General features: G+C 36.5%; 1 protein-coding gene across 5 annotated transcripts in view; it reads left to right on the top strand.

The window, feature by feature from the left end:
• Positions 1 to 17,491, top strand: part of IFT74 (intraflagellar transport 74) — a 126,621-nt gene that overhangs the window by 87,436 nt on the left and 21,694 nt on the right. For all 5 annotated transcript variants that reach the window (XR_004031409.1, XM_030817599.1, XM_030817600.1 and 2 more), the window contains 5 exons: positions 2,437 to 2,490; positions 5,251 to 5,348; positions 6,122 to 6,248; positions 13,606 to 13,769; positions 14,330 to 14,455. Coding sequence is in view for 4 of the 5 variants with exons in the window: in XM_030817599.1 (XP_030673459.1) it covers positions 2,437 to 2,490; positions 5,251 to 5,348; positions 6,122 to 6,248; positions 13,606 to 13,769; positions 14,330 to 14,455 (569 nt within the window). In the remaining variant the exon portion in view is untranslated. The remainder of the gene's footprint in view (positions 1 to 2,436; positions 2,491 to 5,250; positions 5,349 to 6,121; positions 6,249 to 13,605; positions 13,770 to 14,329; positions 14,456 to 17,491) is intronic.

Genomic DNA, 17,491 nt, shown 5'->3' with positions numbered 1-17,491 from the left:
ATGAAGAAGGAAGCAGACCCATGAAGAGAAGACAGAAAAATAATGATCTGAGAGTAAGAATAGCCAGAGAAGCCCTCCCATCCCCCCAAAAAGCAAAAATAAAACATAAAGGAAAACAAAAGAAAATTTAAAGGTTGTATCAATAGTGTCAAATATTACAGAGTAAGATAACTGACTGCCCTTTGAATTTGATCATTAAGCAGTTGTATAATCTCACTGAGAACAATTTCATTGGAATAGGAGGAGGAAAAGCCTCATTGCAGTGTCTTGGGGTTTAAAAGCAAGATGAGAAACTGGAAACATCATGTGTGGGAATTCTCTTAAGATTAAAAGAAAAAAGATAAGATGATAGTTAAATCCTTGTAAAGTCTAGGATCCAGGCCTCCCTCCTAATCCCTTAATGCCTGACCAGTCTCCCAAGAGTGGAACTTAAATAGCCAGAACAAGAAACTAGGACTTTCTTGGAAACATGGGCCATGGCAGGTTGAGGAGATAGTAGCTTTTCTGCCACTTCACATGTGCAATGATATTTATATGCACATCTTCCTCCTATAAGGGTATCCCAGATCATGTGTGCTGCAAACTCCAACTCTTTCTGTTTCCCACTCAAAAACCTGTCTGTAGTATATTTTACAAATGTGTGTATATATATATACACACACACATACACAGACAAAGTTTGTTTAATTAATAACAGATTACCTCTGGCCTCCTCTTCACAGTTCATCAGGGTGCATTAGTGTATTTTGAGACCATGGTTGATCATTTGAACTGAGTAGTAGTTGAGTAAAGTTGCTAATCCACCTAGAGCCTTATCTGAGTGGATCCAGGGTTTCCTATTGGTGCTGGTTGTAGCCTGGCTAGGAATTTGTGACCATTAGGTATTTACTCTCCTTAAACATTAGCTTTCACTTGCAGCTTTTTACTACCAGTAATATTTTGGAAGCCTTAACATAAGATTTTCTCAGTATCAGCTGAGGTTGTCATCAATGAATTTCAGAAAACTCTTCAGACCAGAAGGCAGAAAAGCTGTTTGCTAATCCACATCTCTGACTTTGCCATCACCCTTGCGTTCTCATAATTCACGTAACGCCAAGCAAGTGTATGCACAGATGGAAGTTCATGTCTCTGTCTGCTTTCTCTACAGAGGGCAGCTGCCATGTTCCTTTAAAGCTCAGTTTTTGTTACAGTGAAATCTTATTGTCATAAAATAATCATGATCCACTCCTACTAATGGGTCCCTCTGAGGCTAAAATGGCGGAATTCATTCATTTTTCTAGGCCTTGGATTTTTGTCTGTTTAGACATGCTTTTCATGTTTGTTAAACTCAACATATCCAAAACTGCTGTAAGCAACTCTTTCTCAACTTTTTCCCCATTTAGGTTAGTCATACTACCATCTTCTCAGATGCCCAAGCCAGAAGCCTGGGAATCATACTTGATTCCTCCCTGTTTAACCCTCACCAAACCAATCACTCTGGCTCTTAAATGTCACAAATAATAATTCACTACTTTCCATCCTAATTACCACCACTCTACTCAAGGCAGCTTTCATCTTTTACCCAGATTATCCTGACAACTCTCTAACTGGTTTTATTGCCTCCAGTCTTACTTCTGTTTTATTCTCCAGACTGGAAATATGTTTCAAAATTGCAAACGGATTATTTCATCTCCCTGGTTAAAATTCTTTAGTAATTGTCCTTAGGAGAAAGTCCAGACTCTTTAACATGGATCTTATAAGGTGCTTCGTAAGCTGCCTCATCTTTGTGCTACTTTTTCACTTCATTCTCTGCCTCAGCCATACCACTCCCTCAGTTCTTTATGCTACCATATTCACCCTCACTTTGAAACTTTTTACTGGTAATGCTTTGACATTTGCAGTTTCTGTATTTTGACCAGGTAACTCCTACTATTCTTTATAAAACAACTTAAATATTACTTGTTTAGGGAAACTTTCTCTGTAACCCTGACCTAGATTAGTTGCCCTTGCTGTGTGCTCCTATAGCATCTTTTATTTTTCCTATGATAGCACTTAGTACCTTTTAATTTTAATTAATTGTTAAATCTTTAGAGTATAAACTCTGTGAGTGAAGCTACTCTGCTGTCTTGCTGGTGATCTTTCAAAGATGGAATGGACTTTCTTGGGAACTTATGTTTCTCAGCACCCATAGTGTTCATGTATAGGTTGAATAGCCCCAGGTTGGGAATGGAAAGCCTTTAAGTCCTTTCCAATCATATTGTTTGTTCCACATACTCAAGTTACACGCATATGTCTACTTTAAAAGTCTCTATAAGTCACTGTAAAAGAATTTCACCTAATGGAACACATTGAATAGTCAATGACTAATGGCATAGAGAGAACCAAAGAGAGATTTTTAATTTAGAGCACTGTATGTGGAATTTTTGAAATTAATGTTGTATTTTATATCTCTCATAGGTGAAATGAACCAGAAATACAAGGAGCTAAAGAAAAGGGAGGAACGTATGGATGGTAAGTGATATTCTTGTAGATATAAAAATATATTTTCAGATTGCTGTTCATTTATACCAACTCAGAGACCTCATTTTGGGCAGATATAATGGCTAATAAATGCAGAAGTGTGGACATTCAAAGCATTTTGCCTTGAAAAATAGTTTCTAGTATAATTTAGAGATGGGTAGAAAATTCTAAAAAGATATGTGATGAGTGTCTATACGTTGGGGCTAGATTCTAAAGCTAGTACTTACATTCATAGTCTGTATAGAGGAAACCTATAGACCAGGGGTCCCCACCCCCAGGCTGCAGACCGGTAGGAACCAGGCCGCACACCAGGAGGTGAGCCACTGGCAAGTGAGCATTACTGTCTGAGCTCTGCCTCCTGTTAGATCAGCAGCAGCATTAGATTCTCATATAAGTGTGAACCCTATCGCATGCGAGGGATCTAGGTTGCACTGTTGTTATGAGAATCTAACCCCTGATGATCTCAGGTAAAACAGTTTCATCCCAAAACCATCACCCACATCTGTCCCCCGGCCCTGGTCCATAGAAAAATTGTCTTCCACGGTCCCTGGTGCCAAAATGGTTGGGGACTGCTGCTATAGATCATTTATTGATTGAATGTTCTCTTTTACATGCTTCACTATATTCACCTTTAGTATCTTTCACTTTAATATTTAGCTTTCCATAATACTTATCTCATTGTTTATTAGCCCTCACACCAGATATTGTCACTTTTTTCTATCACCAGCTGTAATTTTAGTTGCCTTTTGTTAGTTTTGATTCACTTAGAAAAATCTCAGCCTGATTTTATAAATTGGTTTTCACTTAAACTTATGTTATGCATTTATAATTTTTTTAAAAATTGGCATGTATTATCTATTACTGGTTTCCTTTTAAGTTATCATTTTGCTAGAATTTCATGTAGGTCTGATGTCAATAGTTACCTTCATGGAGGCATGCTATAAAAGAGTAATTGTCAGCTCTTATTTTACAATGTACCAAGTTTTCTTTAAAATGTCAGTAAATACCAAAAATTATCTCAAAAACATTTTTTTAAGTCTTTTGGTAAAGGAGAAAGGTATAAAATCAGGGAACAATGTGTTATGACACCACAGTATTGGAAATTACTAGATACTACCTAGTGTGGTATCTGGCACTTAGGTGTCAATAAGTGTTCATTTAATGAATGTTTACTGAATGAATGGAAAGAATTTCTATACTACAGAATCTTAAAATAGAAGGTCACCTAGCTCAGATTTCTTTCCACATATTAATTATGGTTTGTTTTCCTTAAAAAATAATCCCTGAAAGACAATGTTCATTTATGCCTTTGTATATATAAAAATCTCATGTGTCCACTTGATGTATGATCAACAGATTATAAAAGCAGGATATTCACACATAAGACCTGTATGAATGCTGAAGCAGGACATTAAAGAAAATTCAGTTTTGTAAAAAATGTTGATTGTGGTCCTCTACCACCATATTCAAATAAAAAATGTTTTGTTGAAGACTGTTTCACTTTAAAACATATACTAAATATAAGAAAAAAGTGAAATGGGAATCCGTTACAGAAGGCAAGCTATTGATGTTATTCATGCTAACAGTAAAATTATTTTTGACTGAAAGTTTCTATTTTTTTTTTTTTTTTTTTTTTGAGACGGAGTCTCACTCTGTCACCCAGGCTGGAGTGCAGTGGCGCAATCTCGGCTCACTGCAAGCTCCGCCTCCCGGGTTCACGCCATTCTCCTGCCTCAGCCTCTCCAAGTAGCTGGGACTACAGGCGCCCGCCACCACGCCCGGCTAATTTTTTGTATTTTTAGTAGAGACGGGGTTTCACCGTGGTCTCGATCTTCTAACCTCATGATCCGCCCACCTCGGCCTCCCAAAGTGCTGGAATTAAAAGCGTGAGCCACCACGCCTGGCCGAAAGTTTCTATTTTTTAGATGCTCCATAGAAATACGCGAAAATGTAAATAAGAGCTGGTTCCATATTAAACAAGTAAAAAGATAATTTCCTAGAATATTTATTTACAATCTGAATAAATTATTAAATTCATTTAGTTGAAATGAATCCAGCATTATAAATAAAATACTTATTTTCAGATAAAATAGGTATTCAGCAATGGAAATTACAGAAATAAAGTTAGTAGCCAGGGTGTTAATAATTATTGATGTATCAAAGGAGATCTTTATAAAAGCAAATTTCTTCAGATTGTCATTTTATCAGCTATTTCTTTTGAGCCTATATTTATAACTTTCTGATTTACTTATATCAAGGTCACAGGATTTAGGTAGTTTGAAAGTATATAAAGTTCTTATTGAATAATAATTACCTTTGGGTTAATAACAAATTAAACAGTGGCAGCTTAAAATTTCTAAAAATTGGGCCAGGTGCCGTGGCTCAAGCTTATAATCCCAGCACTTTGGGAGGCCGAGGCGGGTGGATCACGTGGTTCAGAGATCGACACCATCCTGGCCAACATGGTGAAACCGTGTCTCTAGTAAAAATACAAAAATTAGCTGGACGTGATGGTGCATGCCGGTAGTCCCAGCTAGTCGGGAGGCTGAGGCAGGAGAATCCCTTGAACCCAGAGGCGGAGGTTGCAGTGAGCCGAGATCGCGCCACTGCACTCCAGCCTGGCGTCAGAGTGAGACTCTGTCTCAAAAAAAAAAAAAAAATTCTAAAAAGCACTCTTAAGACCTGCAAATCACAGTTTATATAGTGTTAACTCTATCAACAGTAACCTCTCTTATGTTTTCCAATTGTCAGCTTTTCTTGAGACTTTTGAGGAAACAAAGAATCAGGAACAGGAACAAAAGGCACAGATAGAAGCCAACATTGTTGCACTCTTGGAGCACTGTAGTCGAGTGAGTACCATGTGCCTGTCTTGGTGTCCTCTTTATTTTTGCCGTGATTAACTTTCCAAATACAACTCAAAAAATAGAATGGCTCACTATTGTATCTTCTCATTTAACTGCTTCCATTCAATTCCCTTACTTGTTACTATTTATTTCAGCCATTAACTTTTTTATCACTCTAGCAAAATGTCAGGTAATTAGGGCGATAGAGAAAAAGGATGACATGTATAATATCAATATTCAGCAGTAAATGAAGCACTAATTCAGAGTAATTATTATGATCTTCTTCCATTGTTAATCTATCTGAACTTTTGAAAGTAACATGTGCAGAGATAATTTCAAAATCTAGACGTGTTAGAAAATGTTAATATATTTTTATACTGTAAATTTATTGTAAATAAAAAGATTCTTGTATGTATATGTAATGAGTATCTCAAATTATCAAAAAATGTTTATTGGGCCTCTATTATGAAATGCATGGTCCCCTTTCAATATTCTAGTGTTTTAAGACTCCAACCAGTTTCTAAAATAGTGTAGTTGAATTTTTTCTACAGTGAAATAAAGGAAATGAAAAAAACCCCACAATCTTGAATTTACAGTCTGTCTTTACTGAGAAAACCCAATTTGGAATCTCATTTTCTATACAACATATAACTTGAATGGTGTATTTCAAAAACAAATACCTAATCCAAACATCTCATCCTTTGACAGTGTTTTCCAAGAGTTTTATTGAGAATTAAATCAGTGGATTTTTTTCTATTTTTATTTCTCTGCAAATGCAGAATATAAATCGTATGAAACAGATACCCTCTATCAGCAATCAAGAGCTAAAGATGATGCAGGATGACCTCAATTTTAAATCTACTGAAGTGCAGAAGTCACAAAGTACAGTTCAGAATTTGACTTCAGGTGAGAAAACAACCTAGATTTTAATATTCTTTTTTTAAATATATCAATGTTATTCTCTTTGATTTTTTTAAAGCCTCATTGACAGAGGCTATAATTTATGATTGCCTATAGCCCCAGAATTATGTGTGGCTTTTTTCATCAGCTGGCTAGTATTATGTTGTATATTGTCACTGATTTAACAACATTTATTGAATACTTATTTCAAGCCTGTGCTATATAATTCTGGGTATTGTTAAAGATAAACAAAGCTGGATGCAAGTTAAAGTGCTAAGGACAGATTTTAGTAATACAGTGTGGCAGTAAGGAAGGAGGGTCCAGCATGAGTTGAAATCAACTGTGATTTGTACAGAGGTGATAGAGTGTTTTAAAGGGAGAATGAGGGAGTAGTAAGGGAAATGGAAAATTACCGGGCTCATCAATGTGCATGCTGATTAGGCCAGCTGTGCCTGTTAGCTGGCAATTATCAAGTTAGGAGTCTATGCTTGTACACAGACTAGCAGACAGAGGCTCTAACTTTCCTGATAATCACATTTTAATGGAATGGCTTTTAGGTCCTTGAGGAAAATACTCCTGAGTTGTGGGAGGTACATATAGATATGGTTTGGATTTTTTGTCTCCTCCAAATTTTATGTTGAAATGTGACCTCTAGTGTTGGAGGTGGGCCTACTGGGAAATGTTTGGATCATGGGGGCAGATCTCTCATGAATGGCTCAGTGTCATCCTTGCAGTAATTAGTATGTTTTCTGTGAGTTCACGCAAGATGTGGTTGTTTAAAACAGCCTGGTACCTCCTCCCTCTCTCTCTTGCCTTGTAACACGCAGGCTCCCCTTTGCCTTCTGTCATGATTGTAAGGTAACTGAGGCCCTCACCAGAAGCAGTTGCTGGCACCATGTTTCATGTACAGCCTGTAGAACCATGAGCCAAATAAACTTATTTTTAAAAAATAAATTACCCAGTCTCAGGTATTCCTTTATAGCAATGCAAATAGTATTTGCAATGCAAATAGGGTAGTCAGGGGCCTGTTGCAAATAGGGTACCCAATGCAAATAGGGTAGCCAATGCAAATAGGGTAGTCAGGGGCCTGTTGACCAGTATGGGCTAGAATAAATAGTACATTCTTTTGGCGGCCTTGAGCTTTGTCTGGCAGGCACTTCAAGTGGGGATGGGGTCATCCCAGGGATGCAGACTTGAGCTGTTAGAAACGATTTGTTTAAATCTTCTAATGTGGGTAGAAGGTGGTGCATGAAATCATTTGTGCTGAGAGTGGAAATTTTATAGGCAGAGGTTGAGGCCTAGTTGAGAAGAGAGCTCAGAGGAGCCTAGCTAGTTTGGTCAAGGATTGAATCTTTGTCAGTATAAGAGGCTTAAAAAAAATCTAATCTGTTTCCTCAAGAAACTTTCAACTTGGTGGAGTGACAGTTATGATACAATGAAATAATGCTATGATAGAAGTAAGCATAAGGAGCAAAGGAAGTACATAGGGCGCATATCCAGCCCAGTCTTGGATAGTTAAGAAGAGATGATGTTTAATTTTAATTAGTTTCAGTCATGCTTGATATCATGAGACTAGAGCAGCACTGTCCAAGAGAAATGTAATGCCAATATATATTATATTTATATAAAGTTTTCTAGTAGCCATGTTGAAAAAGTAAAAAGAGACAGGTTAATTTTAATAATATGTTTTATTTAAACTGATATAGCCAAGATATTATTTCAACACGTAAGCTATATAAAAATGATCAAAGAGATATTTTATCTTCACGACATTTCAATTAGGACTAGCCTTATTTATGTATGTATGTATTTATTTATGAGACAGGGTCTCACTCTCATTGCCCAGTCTGGAGTGCAGTGGCGTGATCACAGCTCACTGCAGCATTTGCTTCCTGGGCTCAGGTGACTCTCTCACCTCAGCCTCCCAACTAGCTGGGACTACAGGCACACACCAGCACGCCTAGCTAATACTTTGTATTTTTAATAGAGATGGGGTTTCACCATGTTTTCCAGGCTTGTCTCAAACTCCTGGGCTCAAGCCATCTGCCCACCTCGGCCTCCCGAAGTATTGAGAATATAGGCTTAAGCCACTGCACCTGGCCTGGACTAGACATACTTAAAAGGGCTCAAAAATCACATGTGGATAATGGCTGCCATTGGGATGGTGCAGGTGGAGATTAGATACAGATAAACAAAGTTGAGGTTAAAGAGACTAGGATAAAGTCATGTAAAAATTTGTATGGGATCTTTGGTTTATGAACTAATGGCTTCTATGGGTATTCTTTATGCTGGTGTGTCGCAGCTTTGAATTCACTATGTTTTTGTCTACCTGGAATTACTACAATTAGTGAGACAGTGAGAAATGAAGACCTAATTAATATTTGCTAACTTAAGAATGTTGAAAGATTTTTGGGTGGGAATTGAACAATGAGAACACTTGGACACAGGAAGGGGGACATCACACACTGGGGCCTGTTGTGGGGTGGGGGGAGAGGGGAGGGATAGCATTAGGAGTTATACCTAATGTAAATGACGAGTTAATGGGTGCAGCACACCAACATGGCACATGTATACATATGTAACAAACCTGTACATTGTGTACATGTACCCTAGAACTTAAAGTATAATAAAAAAAATATATATATATCTAAAGATTTTTGAAATGAAATAATGATCCATAATACCTTTATCTGGATTCCCAAAATCTAAAAAGATATTGGCAGCAAAACCTGACCTGACCTGACATGAGGCTATTTATAGTTTTTAATTATCCTACCTAGTGTGACTATTTATGCTTTTTGCTCTAGAAATATTCGTGTACTTGATGACAAGGTATTCCCCTCAGACCCTGCTGTGGGAGTTATGTAATCATTAGTATATGTGCTATATTACTTTTCTAAAATCCAAAGAATTCTGCATTCTGAAATAGAACTGCCCAAGAGTTTTAGATAAGGGATTATGGACCTATAAATGCATACCGAATGCTATTAATTACGTTAATAGTGGTGATATAGGTATATAATTGCTATATTTAAGCCTATTTTATATCCAGATTTGTTGAGAGTTTGTTTGCCATAGTTTTATTTCTATGTCTGTATGCCAAGTAACTGGAGGAGTTACATTCTTGATATATAACTACTGTTCGTTTGACTGTGAGTATATTTTTATTGTGGTAAAAAAACACATAACAAAATTTATCATCTTAACCATTTTGAGGTGTACAGTAGTGTTAACTATATGCACATTGTTGTGCAACAAATCTCTAGAACTTTTTCATCTTGCAGAACTAAAACACTATACCTCCTGAATAACAACTCCATATTTCCCTATCCCCTGACCCCTGGAGACCACCGTTCTACTTCTGTTTCTATGAGTCTGACTACTTTAAATTACCTCATATAAATGAAGTCATACAGTATTTGTCCTTTTGGGACTGGCTTAGTTCATTTAGCATAATGTCTTCAAGGTTCATCCATGTTGTAGCAAAGAAGGATTTTCTTTTTTAAGGTTGAATAACATTCTGTTGCACGTATATATCATATTTTAAAGTCTATCTATAGACAGATTGCTTCCACCTTTTGGCTATTGTGAATAATGCTGCAGTGAACATGGGTGTGTAAGTATTTCTTCACGATCCTATTTTCATTTCTTTTGGACATATATGATTACTTAAAAATATTTTCTCTTTTCTATAAACTAAATAATTTTATAGTTTTATTATTTCATCTAGAAAACCTGTTTCGTATTTTAGACCTTCATGCCTAAGTTTTTCATTTATCTAAAGTCAATGTAAATTCAACAAGTTTTTCCCCCTTTAAGCTATCTTTCTGTAACAGCTGTCAAGAAATGTACATTTTTTAAAAGGCAAAAATCAATACCAGGAAACAAATTCCATAATCAAGACTTTGTATTCATTCCATACTTTATACTTTGTGTTTATAGTTCCTTTTAACAACTAGTCATTATGGGCCAGGCAAGGTGGCTCACGCCTGTAATCCCAGCACTTTGGGAGGCCAAGGCAGGCAGATCATCAGAGGTCACGAGTGCAAGACCTGCCTGACCAACATGGTGAAACCCCATCTCTACTAAAAATACAAAATTAGCCTGTGTGGTAGCGCAAGCCTGTGATCCCAGCTACTCAGGAGGCTGAGGCAGAAGAATCACTTGGACTCAGGAGGTGGAGGTTGCCGTGAGCCAAGATCGCGCCATTGCACTCCAGCCTGGGCAACACAGCGAAAATCTGTCTCAAAAAAAAAAAAGTAGTCATTATGTGTTCTCCAGAGATGTACAGTTTGAAAAAAAAAATTGAAAACTGGCTTCAATGGAGATAAAAATCCAGTTTAATACTATGATAAGGATTTTGCTGGAAATTTTTCTTAGTAAGGGTTAAATTCTTTGATGCTTATAATTAATTTCATTTACTACATTGTTTTCATTTTAACTTCAACCAACCATATAATTTATTCTTTCTTTCTTTCCCTAACACCATCCCCCACCTCAAGAAATTTTTTGTATCTTGAAAGCACCATGAGAGGTTTATAATATTCTTGTTCGCCTTTCAGATATAATGGATTTAGTGTACTCCATGCTTGTTTATTTATTTATTTTTTATTTTATTTTATTTTATTTTTTGAGACGGAGTCTCGCTGTCACCCAGGCTGGAGTGCAGTGGTGCGATTTCGGCTCACTGCAGGCTCCGCCCCCCCACGCGGTTCATGCCATTCTCCTGCCTCAGCCTCCCGAGTAGCTGGGACTACAGGCGCCCGCCACCTCACCCAGCTAATTTTTTGTATTTTTAGTAGAGATGGGGTTTCACCGTGTTAGCCAGGATGGTCTCGATCTCCTGACCTCATGATCTGCCCGCCTCGGCCTCCCAAAGTGCTGGGATTACAGGCGTGAGCCACCGCGCCTGGCATTTTTTTTTTTTTTTTTTTAAATGGAGCAATCACTTCTTGGGGGAAGGGTGAATAAAACTTAGATATTATAATGGCCCTCCAGAGGTCACCGTACCTAAATGGCTACACACCACATGGGTGTTGTAAAAATTTCAAGGGAGGGAGGTGATTGGAGAAAAAGAGTCTGTAATGGACTTCTTAGGGAATCAATAATGTAAGAAAAAGGTTGAGAAACACTGGTGTGCTGCATGGGCAAAGAGGCAAGGGATTAATCAGCAATAGTTTTTATTTATATTTTTGGAAAGGAAACTCCAGAGAGTAAACAAATGTGCTGATGACAGACTATCTTAGAAACACTTCCCAGAGTCAAAGTGGTTCCTTCTGAGATTTTGCTACTATGTACACACTGCTTGGTAAACTTTGCAACTTCACAGCATATCAGAAGGAACTAGACTGCATCCTCTTCCTGTCTCTTCCCTTGGAGTAGCATTTAGCTTTTCATTGGGGACCTGTTGTTAAAGGAAGATAAACTTTACCCTGTACCAACCATTTTCTCCTTTTATCAAGAAAAATCAATTTGTATGGTTCTTAAATGTATTTCCCTAGTATATATTCAAATTAAACTTGCAATTAGATTTATATCAGTGTTTATTCCAAATAGTCAAAATATCTACAGGCTAAAAACAGTTCCTATTTAGAGCATTAAAATAGCATAAGCCTTAGTCACTTGTTCAGCTCTTTGATTCTCATAACTATTTCTAACCCTGGTAGAGATAAGAATCCAACAAAACAAAACTCTTTGCAACAACATTTAAGTCTTGCTATATACATATTTGTATTTATGTGTACATATACATATATATTTTTAAATAGTGTATGTTGCTGTGGTTGACTTTTAAAACTCTTAAAGGGATAAAAGGAAACATTCAAGAAATACTGGCTTAATTATACTAACTTTAAAAATTTTGGTTGGGTAACAGCCTCTTTTCTCAAATCAGTGACTTTCGAAGCATTGTTTTTTACTCTTCAAATTCATTCATATCATTTACTATTCAGTATGCTGAACTTCTGTTACTGGCTCAAAGGTACTAGACTTTCTTACCTCTGGACTTTGCACATGCTGATTGTTTTTGCTGGAACACTTTTACTTTCCTCTTTGTGTGATATTCATAAACCTTAAGCCTTTAATTGAAAGGCATATCTTTAGAGAGCTCTCTTCATCCCTGCTACATGCTTTTATGGAACCCTGTACTACTCTTTTCATATTTATCCAGTTTATTGTAAATACTTATTTAATTGCCTGCTTCTACCTCTAAAATATGGCTCCCTGAGTGAAAACCATGTCTCTGTCGATTGCTATTATATCCTCAGCACCTGGCACATAGTAGCTGCTTGATATTTTTGAATGTAAGAATGAGACACACACAGGTCTCCTCATTATTCATAGATTCATATTTGTGAATTTGCCTTCTCACTAAAGTTACTTTGTACCCCCCAAATCAATCCTTGCAGCATTTTCATGATCATTTGTGGACATGCGCAGACTCGTGAAAAATTTCAACAGCCTGACGTGCACATTGCCAACAGAAGTTGAAAAAGGCAACACTCTGCCTTCTTATATCAGTTCTCATACTATAAACAGGTTTCCTTTTTGCAGTATATTTAGTGGCATGTTTTTTGCATTTTTGTGCTTTCTGTTGGTGATCATGTCATTTAAAATGGCCCCAAGCAAAGTGCTGATGTGCTAAGTATTCCTAAGCACAAAGGCTATGATGTGCCTTATGGAGAAAATGTGTGACAGGTAAACTTAATTCAGGCATAAGTTACAGTGCTGTTGGCTGTGAGTTCAATGTTAGTGAATCTACAACCTATAGTAAATAAAATGTCTTTAAACAAACACACATAAAGAAAGATTGTGTATTGGCTAATTGACTAAAATGTGACTAAAGGCTCACAGGAACTTAACCCTGTATTTCCCTTGGGAGCAATAGTTCAATATTTGCTAACTCATTGTTCACAATAACTTCATAGGACATAACTACCACAGAGAGTAAGAGTTGATTATATGTGCAATTATAAAATTGTGCTCAAATATATATATAATGTTTTATAACTTGGTTTTTTCCCTACATAACTGTGTCATGCTTCTATTAAAAATAATATGTCTTTATCTCATAATATAGATTATATTACTAAGCAAGAAAACAACTTACATGTTTGTTAGCATGGAGACAGTTGTGGCTAATAGATATCAGGTTAACTTGATTCCCTAATATATTGGTTACCTGAAATTGGTTACTGAGGGGACAAGTATTTTTTTTCTTAGTTTATATTATCTCACTGGTTACAGTGAACATGTATTTCTTTTACAGATATTCTTATAAAACATGATTTTTAACAGTTGCATTACATTTTCTTATGTGAAAGGAATAAAATTTTGATTATCACCTTAAATTCTTATGTTTCAGAGAGTCAGCGTCTGCAGTTGGATCTGCAGAAAATGGAGCATCTAGAAAGTAAGATGACTGAAGAACAGCATTCTCTAAAAAGCAAAATTAAGCAAATGACAACTGATCTGGAGACATATAATGATTTGCCAGCTTTAAAATCATCAGGTGAAGAAAAGGAAAAGGTAAATGTTAACCAAGTCTTACAGAATTACAATTCAGATTTTTTTTTCTTGATCAAATATAATATATTTGTGGTTTATAGGATTTGTTATTTTAAGTTGATTATTTTATATATATAAGTGAGGAAATATAAAAATGTTTACATATGTAGTTGGAATTTAGAGTGACTTAAAGTTTTAAAGAAAAGCAAAAATTGAAAAGCAAGGTATAAGCTGCTAATTAATAAAGAGCATTTCAGCAGATGTGAGCTTTGTTAAATGCAGTTTAGATTATGACTCTATCCTACCTGAAACTTGTCAGTGGCTTTCCATTGCCATTTACATTAATTTAGACTAAATTTGGTAGGGTCGGGAGAGATACGGCAGCATTAATAGAGTTATTAATACAGATAATGTTAACATAGCTTATAGTTCAAAGGGCATTTTTACAAACAGGTTGTAGAGTAGTTATAGCCTTGATATAATTTTACCAGAATATAGTTACTGAAATTAAGTTAAATATGATTTCTATTGGCTTACTACATATTTTCTATAACCTGTCTCTTCTATTTGGATCTTTCTAGAAATTACATCAGGAGAGAATGATATTATCAACCCGCAGAAATGCCTTTAAGAAAATAATGGAGAAGCTAAACATAGAATATGAGTCACTAAAAACACAATTGCAAGAAAATGAGACACATTCTCAGGTAAAAAATGTTTTAAATGACTTTGAAATTGTCTTAGTCTATATTTTCACCCCAAAACAATCATTTTTTTATTTTAAAATTTGCTTTATATACCTTCCAGATTTTCTGACTTTTAAGACAGCCAGATTCTGTACAGTCTTCATTCAGAATGAATGGACTCCTGCTTTCTTACCTTCCATAAACCTATATTGAAAGCCAACTCTGTTAGGTACTGTCTTGGGCACAACTATTAAGATATATGGGGTAGTATCTTTTAAAAATTTTGGAAGTGAAACATTACTAATACAGAAACTAAAAATCCGTAAAATCACAAATAAAATAAATTCTAATGATTAGTACCCCACCACCCAGAAGAGAGAATGCTTATTGTTGCTTTAGTGTGGGTTCTTTTAGTCAATGGATGGATGGATGGATGGATGGATGGATAGATAGATAGATAGATAGATAGATAGATAGATGATAGATAGATAGATAGATATGTGTATACACATATTTATGCATATACTTAGGTACACATTTATTTCTATGCATTTACAGAAATTGTACCATATTGTACATATCATTTAGGAGCTTGTTTTTCATGATTAACTATACATCATAAGTACTTTCCCTTGTCAATATATATACTGACTTTTAAAAAATATCAATAGCTTAATGATATTGTAGTCCATGGATGTAGCATAATATATTGAACCAATTCCCTTTCATTGGATATTTAGGTAATTTCTAGTTTTAAAACCATTGAAATAATGCTATAAAGAGCAATCCAGATATCCTCGAACTTCTTAATTCATATCTCCAATTATTTACATAGGATGCATAGATATATATACCTGCAGCCCCCTTTTCATATCACTCATCTTGCTGATAATTACTTGAACAGTGTGTGAGGTCTAGATTGAGAGCTCTGACGGGACAGAGACAATGTCTGTCTCGTTTACTTTATTCCTTGCACTGTGCTATTGGTTGGCACATAGTAGGTGCTCAGCAATTATTTGTTGAATGATTGAATGAAGCATTATGTGTCATATACAAAGTCAATAACTATGGTCTGAAAAAGATTGGTCATTCTTATATCTAATTAGTCTATATGAGAAATTTGCACACATGGTTTAAAACCCTAAATGCATTAAAAATTCCCTCTTTTGGCCAGGCACGGTGGTTCACGCCTGTAATCCCAGCATTTTGGGAGGCTGAGGTGGGCGGATCACGAGGTCAGGAGATCGAGACCATCCTGGCTAACAACGGTGAAACACCACCTCTACTAAAAATACAAAAAATTAGCCAGGAGTGGTGGCGGGTGCCTGTAGTCCCAGCTACTCGGGAGGCTGAGGCAGGAGAATGGCTTGAACCTGAGAGGTGGAGCTTGCAGTCAGCTGAGATCATGCCACTGCACTCCAGCCTGGGTGACAGAGCGAGACTCTGTCTCAAAAAAAAAAAAAAAAAAAAAAAAAACTCTCTTTTTCTTCATATAGTTATGTGCTCATGATAGAGCAAAATAAAAATAATGTCATTTGATTTTCCACTACCTAGGTACAACCGTTGTTAACATTTTGGTGCCATATCCTTGTAGTCTTTTCATCCTTTGCAATCATACATCCATATTGTTTTTACAAAAAATGAAATCATGCTATTCATATAGTCTTTCAACATTTTCTTAACTTTTTCAGCCTTTTTTCTTTTTTTTTTAAACAGAGTCTCACTCTGTTGCCCAGGGTGGAGTGTAGTGACATAATTGTAGCTCACTGCAACCTGGAGCTCCTGGACTCCGATCCTCCTGCCTCAGCCACCCGAGTAGCTAGGACTACAGGCACAGACCACCATGCCCAGCCAATTTTTATTATTTTTTATAGAGACGGGGTCTTGCTGTATTGCCCTGGCTAGTCCTGAACTCCTGGCCTCAAGCTGTCCTCCTGCCTCAGCCTCCCAAAGTGCTGGGATTGCAGGCATGAGCCACTGTGCTCAGCCTTTTTTTTCTTTTTGAGATGGAGTTTTGCTCTTGTCACCCAGGCTGGAGTGCAGTGGTGTGATCTTGGCTCACTGCAACCTCCACCTCCTGGGTTCAAGCAATTCTTCTGCCTCAGCCTCCCAAGTAGCTGGGATTGCAGGCGCCAGCCACCACGCCTGGCTAATTTTTTTGTATTTTTAGTAGAGACAGGGTTTCACCTTGTTGGCCAGGCTGGTCTCAAACTCCTGACCTTAGGTCATCCACCCGCCTCGGCCTCCCAAAGTGCTGGGATTGCAGGTGTAAGCCATCACACTCGGCCTTTGGTGACATTTCTATAGCATTAGCTATTTCATTGTATGGATGTACCATTTGAAAACAACATACACCTTACATTCTTTTTGAAAAGGGTAGAATCTCATGAAAGCTTGCTACAGCTACTAAAAGCTTAGAAATCACTAATTTACATAATTCAAATTTACCAGTTACTCTATTCTACTTCATATGCAAACCTAGATACAGACTTATAAGTGACACAATTTTCTTAGGTTGTTTAGAGTGAGGATGAGTGCTGGGGAAGAAACAAGACAAAGTTTGTGGGGTCATTGTCTTCAGTGATTCTTAGAAAAAAATACTGATACTTCTTATGGAATATTAGCCCTCCTCATTCACTGAATAGATGATTTAAGGTGGAAAGCACTTGAAAAACACCATTTCTTAGAGCCAATGAGTGGTTACCTTGTTTATCCCCACATTAATTGCTAATTTTATTCTTAACTCCACGTATTGATAACTGGAGATCATAACATAAGCCACAATTTTGAATCCTTCTCTGTGTTATTTGTCATCTTTTGTGAATCCCAACTGATTAAATCAAATCCTGGTCTTCCTACTGGCTTTTGGCATCTATAAAGAATTTTATGTAACAGATTATTTAAATAAGTTAGGGAAAAACAGATTTTCAAAATGAATTTTTTCTTCATGATGTCCTTGGAGGTTTAAAGGAGTCAATAATATAGAGGTATAATGTAAAAGGAATTTGACCATCTGACACAGCATTGCTTTTATACCATTCCTATAGCACTTAACAG

This window comes from Nomascus leucogenys, chromosome 8, assembly GCF_006542625.1.
Source record: "Nomascus leucogenys isolate Asia chromosome 8, Asia_NLE_v1, whole genome shotgun sequence".
Classification (NCBI taxonomy): domain Eukaryota; kingdom Metazoa; phylum Chordata; class Mammalia; order Primates; family Hylobatidae; genus Nomascus; species Nomascus leucogenys.
Note: the sequence above shows the minus strand (reverse complement) of the source record. Positions and strands in the feature narration are given on the sequence as shown.